This window comes from Leptopilina boulardi, unplaced genomic scaffold (assembly GCF_019393585.1).
Source record: "Leptopilina boulardi isolate dan_hultmark-lab unplaced genomic scaffold, ZJU_Lbou_2.1 LbouV2_341, whole genome shotgun sequence".
NCBI classification, from domain to species: Eukaryota; Metazoa; Arthropoda; class Insecta; order Hymenoptera; family Figitidae; genus Leptopilina; species Leptopilina boulardi.
The window spans coordinates 3,301,751-3,311,473 of NW_026137909.1; the positions used below are offsets into that span (position 1 = coordinate 3,301,751).

General features: G+C 28.4%; 1 protein-coding gene across 1 annotated transcript; it reads right to left on the reverse strand.

Moving 5' to 3' along the window:
• Positions 1-1,435, reverse strand: LOC127285816 (uncharacterized). The gene is made up of 2 exons (XM_051312004.1): positions 1,101-1,435; positions 1-891 (listed from the first exon to the last, which is right to left on the reverse strand). Exons 1-2 carry the CDS (start codon positions 1,425-1,427, stop codon positions 319-321), a joined length of 900 nt encoding a protein of 299 aa, XP_051167961.1. The 5' UTR covers positions 1,428-1,435; the 3' UTR covers positions 1-318.
• Positions 1,436-9,723: the final 8,288 nt, after the last annotated feature.

Below are 9,723 nucleotides of genomic sequence, written 5' to 3' on the forward strand. Positions count from 1 at the left end.
TTTTATTTTTATTACCATTGAAATAAAGAAAAATAAAATCATAAAATAATTACGCAATTAGATTAAAAGATGGGTCCAAAAATCCAATGAAAAATATGTGAAAAATATAAAAGAAAAATCTGTTTGTCAATATCGTTTTGTTATATGTATACATAATTATTATATTTGTAAAATTTATTACTGATTTAGTGAATTTGTCATGGCTGATTCATTGTTTTAAACTCAACAAGTTATTTGTAAATGTTTTAAGAAACAATTTTATTTTTTTAAACTTGGAATTTTTTAAAAGTTTTTTTTAACTTAGAACTAAGTGAACGTTCATGTAACTTTGAAATCAAAGATTATGAACAAGAATAGTAATAGTAATGGAATACCCCAAATTGGCACAAAAGAAAAAACACTTTGAGCAGATTTGCTAACAACTATTCCAGAGTCTGTACTGACTGTTACAGAGATTTTTGTAGTTTCTAATCCTTGGCTTGTTTCAGAATCTATTCCATTGTCTCTTACAGAAACTGTTGTAGTTTCTAATCCTTGGCTTGTTTCAGAATCTATTCCATTGTCTCTTACAGAAACTGTTGTAGTTCCTAATCCTTGGCTTGTTTCAGAATCTATTCCATTGTCTCTTACAGAAACTGTTGTAGTTCCTAATCCTTGGCTTGTTTCAGAATCTATTCCATTGTCTCTTACAGAAACTGTTATAGTTTCTAATCCTTTGGTTGTTTCAGAATCTATTCCATTGTCTCTTACAGAAACTGTTGTAGTTTCTAATCCTTTGGTTGTTTCAGAGACTGTTGCAGTTTCAAATACATTTATTTTACAGACTTGTGGAAAATATTTTTTATTCATTAGATCTTTTATAATGTCAACTACACAGTCTTCAAATTTTTTCTGCAATTACATATTTAAAAAATTTTATTTTTAGTTTTATTATATTAAATCTTAATAAATATTATAAATTATTACAAACTGTTAAAATATAAATTAAAATTTTTTTGAAAAAAAAAAAAGTAATAAGTTTTTTAAATGATTATATTTAAAAAAATTACAATAAACCAAATTAGGAGTAACCAGTTAGTTAGTTTGAAAATTTTATTTACCAAATTCATTTTAATATGAGTTGTATAATCAGATTCTTCGAATTTTTCCTTACATCCTGCAGAATTATTATTCATACGCGTTACTAAATCTGTGAAATTTGATACAAAACTTTTCCCAAGCTTAAAATTAATATCAAATCCGTTGGAATCAAAATTTCTAAGCAAGGGCACCGTTGAATTTAATTCTTTAATATAATTTTTAAAATCATGTATTCCATTTGTCACTTTTGAGGTCTCAATATAACAAGGGTAAGTTGTTGTAAAATATAAATTTAAATGATATAAATATGCCTTAAAAGCATCTATAAGCAGGTTCTTAATTTCCATCGAGGTATTTTGCTGCAACTACATATTGAATATTTTTTTATTAGTGAAATAAAAAAATCATATTTGTATGCAATATTAAAAAAATTATTGTGACAAAATCACCCATTTTACTTTTCTAATAAAAATGTGTCAAAATTAACTAAAAACAACAATGATTTCGTCACAAAAGCATTGTCAACAAAAATAAGCAGCATAAAATTATAAAAAATTCAATAAAAAAAAATTAAGAAAATGTACCGAAAATCGCTAACAAATTTCTGAATTTTTTTAAATTTAAATTTAATTCCAGTATTTAAATCTGATGAGGCTTGACGTTGACGGGCGAAACCTCATATAATAATTGTGAATTTTAAAAATAAATAGTGGATTTAAACAAAAAACATTTAACATTTTTACTAGATTAAAAAAATCCAAAAAAATTATCATCTGCACTAAAATATGTTATTTTTTGAAAATATTTACTATTTTAACAATTGTTCGTATTTAATGCAATATTTCTTTTTGTATTAAGAATTATTGACTATAAAATTATATTAATGAAAGTTGAAAACAATTTTGATATTTACAAAACATAACATATTTTTTTTACATTAGGAATTTAATTTTCTTTGTGCAACACCTTAAAGAAAGGCATTACTTTACATGCTTGTAAAGTAGTCGGAAAACATTACTTTGCTGTACTAGTGCAGAAAAGTACTTTGAAGGATGTTTACAAGTATGTATATACCCAAGCAGCACTATGTATATCCCCTGAATATCCCTTGAATGCCACCGTGGAATATTCCCATGATCTTCTAGGAAAATCAAAATGTCCGCATCATGGGAATATTCTACAGTGACATTCAGGGTATATTCCAGTGACATTGAGGGTAATATTAAAGAAATATTCCAGTGATATTGAGGGAATATTCCACGGTTATATTGAATTTTTTTTTAAATGTTGAAATAATAGAAATATGTTATAAATTGTTATTTGAATAAGCAGGAAGATTAAAAACACATGTTTAAAAAAAATTCAATGTAACCGTGGAATATTCCCTCAATATCACTGGAATATTTCCACAATATCACCTGAATATCCCCTCAATGTCACTGGAATATTCCATGAATTTCACCGAGGAATATTCCCTCAATGTCACTGGAATATACCCTGAATGTCACTATGGAATATTCCCATGATGCGGACATTTTGATTTTCCTAGAAGATCATGAGAATATTCCACTGTGGTATTCAACGGATATTCAGGGTATATACCGTGCTGCTTGGGTAATAAATATAATTTATTAAATTAATTAAATATAATAAAATATCAATAAAGTAGAACTTTGACTTTTGCTCTCTATTGGCAGTTGAATTTGTGTACAAAACTAATTATATAGAAATTATTACATATTTTATGAATTTAAATTGTAGCTTGTTATTTATTTAATAAAAAGCATTTTCTCTAAAGTGATATCGCACAAAGTACTGTGTGTAACGCGTACGAAAGAACATTTTCCGACTTTGTGCAAATTTTGCACTTGTCGGAAAACATCTTCTTTCGGTACTTGGTGCACAATATACTATTATAACTAACCCATATTTTGTTCTGATTCAAACTTAGGTTTCTTTTCAGACTCATACAAGTTTTGTTTTTTTCGAGGGACCACCATCTTTGAAATGTATATAAGTTTTCCAAATTAACTGTACTCTCTTGAACATCTGTATTTTCATTAATATTTATTATCTTTAATTTAATATCATTCATTACATCATTGCATTTTTCAACCATTAAATTCCATGGCGGACAATTTTTTATTATTTTGAAATTTTAAAAAAAAAGAGTCACATATATCTCATGTAATTCGTTAAGTCTCTCCTGCAATTATAAATATTTGTGAATGTAAGATGATATCCATTTTTCTATAATTATTAATTTTTAATGAAAATCATTTTAATTATATTTCTGTTTTTAATTTAAAATTTTTTTGTTCTTAATCGCGTGGTTTATAATGTAAAACAGGCAGTGCAGAAAAAAATGTTTTTAATTATCAATATGCTTTTTATTTTTTTTGTTGAACAAAATTGCATATATCAAAAGTACATATCACAGAAAAAAAGGTGGGTAAAAAGTTGTAAAGATAGAGGATAAAAGTCGTTAAGGCGCTCTCACACCTTTTTGGCTGCCTGCAGGTTACCATGGCAACGCATGAGAGTGAGTGCGACAGAAAATTTAAAAATTTGAATATTCAAATTTTCTGTCTCACTCACACTCGTGCGTTGCCATGGTAACCTGCAGGCAGGCAGGCAGCCAAAAAAGGTGTGAGTGCGCCATTAGGATACAGGGTAAAGGATAAATCTGTGATGGATAAAAATGTTACTAAAATATTACTAGAAAAATGGATGTCATATTTGAGTAAACTGTCTAATTTTAATAAAAATATTAGTAATTTTTCACTTAACTTATTAAATCCACAAATTTTATATAAATAAGTAATTATGCATGTGGAAATATTTTGCCTATAATTATTGTCTATTAATAAAAATATCTTTGACTAATACAACTGACAGCTGACGACAGTGCGTAAATAATCAGAACTGGGAAATTACAACTCAACGTCTGTATTGTTGCACGAAAGCAGAGTTGGGTAGTAACTGAATTTTTTGTGCATATTAGGCTGTGTCAGTTCATCGAGATATTTCGAGTTCAAGATATGACGTCAGAGGCCTGGAGAGACAACAAACAGACGACACAATCAGTGATGGGTTGTGACGCGTCACACGAAGTTTTGTACGTATAATACGTTTTCGACGTAATATACGTATAAAATGTATAAAACCATGTAGAAAACCACTGACATTTTGACATCTGTATATGATCCTCTGATTTTTGCCATAACGAATTTTTCTTATCATTCTATTTAAATTAAAGTCTTAAAATAAAATAGAAATGGTCAGAAAAAGTAAAAGAAAATCATTTAAAGAGGGTTTGCCCTGGGAAAAAATGGAATTTGAGCGGATGAAAGAGATAGGCACTGATAAAAATGTTGCTAAATGTTTAATTTGTCAAAACATTATGAAAAACACTGGCTATAAGCGTATTATTATTGTTTGTTATTGTTTATAAAGATTTTATTTAAAAATTGTTTATTTTGGGAGATACCAAACGACTAGACTGACAATATAATACTTAAAATACAGGTTATGTTATTATGCACGTGGCCCGGTGTTCACTCTTATCTGTGAAACCAACTTAGAAATAAAACCGATATAAAAACATTTCAATAATTAAAAATTTTGTTTTATAATTGTTAAAATAATTAATAATTACCTAAATTTTGTTTATATTAACAACTTTCTCTTTCAATAGTGTAAAGTAATGAATGATGTATTTTAATGAAGAATTTAAAATTGCCGCTCTTAAATCACGTGAACAAATGTAATATACATCGTGTAGAAAACTTGGCACGTAATATACGTAGTATTATACACGTAGAAAACCACGTATTATACGTCATGTATTATACGCACCCATCACTGGACACAATGTTATTCTTACGGGGAAGAAAATTTGTTTCCACTTTCATCAATTTTATTCATACTTTAAACACGGAAAACGCTTGTTGACATATAATAAAATTAAAATGTGTGTTGATAATTAATTTTGTTATATATTTGATTCATTTGCATTGATAGATTCTCTGAATTCGTGATAAAATATAAATATTGAGGCTAGAAAAGTTTGTTTACTAATCACATTTTTCATTTTAACATTATTAAACAATATCCAGTATGCATGTTATTAAAAAAGATATAAAATATATATTTTAAGTGGGAACTACCACAGCAGTAAAAGATTTCATGTTAGTAAACAAACACCCCTAACCTCAAAATTTATATTTTATCACGAATTCAGAGAATCTATCAATGCAAATGAATCAAATATATAACAAAATTAATTATCAACACACATTTTAATTTTATTATATGTCAACAAGCGTTTTCCGTGTTTAAAGTATCAATAAAATTGATGAAAGTGGAAACAAATTTTCTTCCCCGTAAGAATAACATTGTGTCGTCTGTTTGTTGTCTCTCCAGGCCTCTGACGTCATATCTTGAACTCGAAATATCTCGATGAACTGACACAGCCTAATATGCACAAAAAATTCAGTTACTACCCAACTCTGCTTTCGTGCAACAATACAGACGTTGAGTTGTAATTTCCCAGTTCTGATTATTTACGCACTGTCGTCAGCTGTCAGTTCTATTAGTCAAAGATATTTTTATTAATAGACAATAATTATAGGCAAAATATTTCCACATGCAATTACTTACCCTACCGGAAGGGTGGTACTGGATTGGTACTGGGAAATTGGAACTGAGATCTCAGTACCAACTCAGTACTAATTTGGTGCATTTTGGTACTGAAATGGAACTGGGAAATTTACCTGCGAAAAGGGTCGAGTTACCGTTAATACCCTCATAAAAGTGAAAAGCGACTAGCTTTTTCAATATGTTTAAACTAAAATTTTATATTTATTTCAATATTATATTTGTTTTTCATGGATTTATATTATTTTCATACATTATTATGCATATGATATTTCCTTTGTCAGCTAAATTCAAAAATGATGTCCATTTTTTTATCAAACTTAAGGTATACGAGATAAATTATAACTTTTCTAAATGTAATTATTTTATGATAAATTTTAGATATTCATAATCTGGAAATATTAACGAATCTGAATATATATTTTTTAAAGTTGAGTTATTAAAATTACAAATTTTTTAAGCAATAAAACTCGGGTTAAAATTTTAATCCTTCAACAAAGGACCTAGGGATCTATTGTTCAAGGAGGGATTGCAATATAATTTCCAAACTTAACAGAAATTTTCTACAAACTATTATGTTTTTTTTTTGCTGTTTTACACGTATATCGTGAGAGACGGTTTGTTGATCTTATATACCTTTAAAACTATTGTTAAAGTACTTTAAAAATGTCTTCTTATGGGTTATCAGGTAGTGGTACTGAAGTGGAACTCAAGCCAAGTCCAATTCAGTACCATTCCAGTACCACTCTTTCGGTAGGGTATTTATATAAAATTTGTGGATTTAATAAGTTAAGTGTAAAATTACTAATATTTTTATTAAAATTAGACAGTTTACTCAAATATGACATCCATTTTTCTAGTAATATTTTAGTAACATTTTTATCCATCACAAATTTATCCTTTACCCTGTATCCTAACGACTTTTATCCTCTATCTTTACAACTTTTTACCCACCTTTTTTTCTGTGCATGCCAACTATGGTATGCTGAGTAAAGGTTACCGTTGGCCCAACTTAAACCAGAGTTGGCCCGACCGTCGTCAAAACTTCGGCAAACGTAGTTTAAAAGACTTAAACGCTATGGTTGGCCAAATTGTTTTTATTAATTATTTGTTAACAATTCGTTAATTCAAAGTACTTCATATAATAGGCATGTTAAATGCAGAATTTGATAAGCTTTTAATTAATAAATTCAGAATAATCCTCATTTCATTAGTTTTAAAATATTTCATTTTTTAATAACGTTTATCAATTTTGTTAAATATATTTTTTATTAAAATATGTATGACGTGCCGCATCATTATTGTTTCTTTATTCTTCTAATGCTGCCTAAGCTATTATTTTCTTCAGTCAGCTTTCAAATACATTTCTGAAAAATAATCCCATGTAAGCGTAGCGTAATGGTTAGCGTATAAGACTGCGATGCGTTAGGTTAGGGGTTCGATCCCAGCGAGCGTTATATATTTTCAAAAATGTATTAGGAGATTGCGTTTAATATTAATAAGTAAGGACATATGTAAAATTCTTCAGAACTTACCAGAGTGTTAATTGTATAATTAATTCATGTTTTTAATTATTTATATTTTTGGTATATACTCATTTAAAGTTGGTTCGACTCTGGGACAAGTTGTCGGACCAACTTTGGGACAAATTGTCGGGCCAACCAATGAGAATTATAGTAACATACACTTTTAGAGTTGGACCAAACTTGGGACGAGTTGTTGGGCCGACCATCGATGCCAATGGGTGGTAAACCGTTATCATTTCGCTAGTTGGCCCACCCTTTGGCAGGTGAAGTTGTCCCAACTTTTGCAAAGTTGGCCCAACCATGGGCCGACGGAAAATTCGCACCTGGGTATTGGTATTATAAATATGCTAACGTCTAATAATGTATCCAAAAATTGTTACGTTTGTGACATGACGTTGTAGGGGGAGGGGGGTGTTCAAAGTTTGTGACATGGGGGGAGAGTGGGGGTCAAAAAGAGTCAAAAGTTGCGTGACGTATTATGTGCACGGCCCCCAATATAAATCATATTCGGTTTTTATCAGTCGAGTAATTTAAAAATAATAATAACATGTAGAAAAAATATTCTGCGCTGCTCATTTTATGAAAATTAGATAGATAAAATTATAAAAAATGTCTCTGGATAATTAATATAAGTAATAATTCATTATTTTGAAGTTTTCCTTGTTAGATATTTTTAATAATTTGTAACATAAAGTAACATCGTACATCATTTTTTGCTAATTACACGTGAATTATAGTTTTGTATTTTATTTTATCTTTTTTTTTTAAATATTTATTACATTTTTATATCTTTCGAAACCATATATATACGCTTTAAAATAACACGATGGAGTTAATAGTGTTTGTAGTATTTGTCTCGCATCAAGAAGGTAAATTAAAGGTAGGAATATAACGTATGAATGTCTTTTATATATTGTAAAATTTTTATAATAATTATAATCTTACCGAAAATCAAATTGAATCAAAATTAATTATCTTATATTTTAACCCATTAACGACCGCCAGGACGAAAAATTTACCTTCACTTAGCAGCTGTTATTTTATATGAAAAAATAATTTAAAAAATTCAGGATAGCCCATTTCTAACGTAAAATTTATCGCTCTTTTCGATTCTGAAGTCCAAATTTAATTATAATTAAATCCTTAATATTTATAACAATTTTATTGCAAAAAAACATGATTTAATGCAACAAAATTTTTATTCAAAAAATATTTTGACATGGAAAACGACAGTTAATTTGCTCCGGAACCCAAAATATCGCGTCCTCTAATACCCAGCTACAAAACTGTATAGTTGCGAATTTCAAAATTTAAGATGGCGGACGACAAAATGGCGATTTTCCACTAAAAAAGATTTAAAAAATACTATTTTGCAAAAATAATATATTGATGAATTATTTTTATTTCTGCACCATATACTTATGTTTTTTGGGTCACTAAACACGAATACGGTATAAGTTTTCAAAAATTCAAAATGGCGGATCCAATATGGTGGACAATTTTTTCAAAATCTCAATGGATTTATCTGAAATTTGTTACTCGGGGGTTTTTCGGGTCGCCGGTTATGAATCTGAAGTTACTTTTCAATAATTCAACATGGCGGATCCGAAATAGCCTACAAATTTTGGGTTCCGGAGCAAATTAACTGTCGTTTTCCATGTCAAAATATTTTTTGAATAAAAATTTTGTTGCATTAAATCATGTTTTTTTGCAATAAAATTGTTATAAATATTAAGGATTTAATTATAATTAAATTTGGACTTCAGAATCGAAAAGAGCGATAAATTTTACGTTAGAAATGGGCTATCCTGAATTTTTTGAATTATTTTTTCATATAAAATAACAGCTGCTAAATGAAGGTAAATTTTTCGTCCTGGCGGTCGTTAATGGGTTAAAAAACAAAATAAATGAGATTAAAAAAAAAATTTTAGAGGGTCCGGAACATAACAATCACCCTGTATATGTTAGGGTAAAAGTACGAAGTCCGCTAAATGTGCAGATTTACATGTCAAATTGATCAAAGTGAAAAATCATTGATTTAAATAAAAAAATCCGTACATTTACCAAGAAAATTGGTACATGTAGATTCGGTTAAATAGTTATCAAATTTCAATAGAGAAAACAAAATTAGAATCGTAGAGTGTTTTTATTGTCATCAGCGAGAGGCGATCTACTTTTTTCAGAAACCATGCACGAAAATATTTGTACGAGTTTCGTACATACAAATTTGACTGTTGGTCAATAAAATTTCTAACTTATCAGATATGATTAGGTTAATGAAATACTTAATAGGAGAAACCTATTTACCATCGTAACTACAATATTAAATTCAAAAACAAAATTACCATCCTCACCACATAATATATTTTGATTAAATTTATTGAATAGTAATTATTTTCTATAATTTAAATTATATATAATAATAATTGAATAAAATGAAGAATATTCCATGATTTAT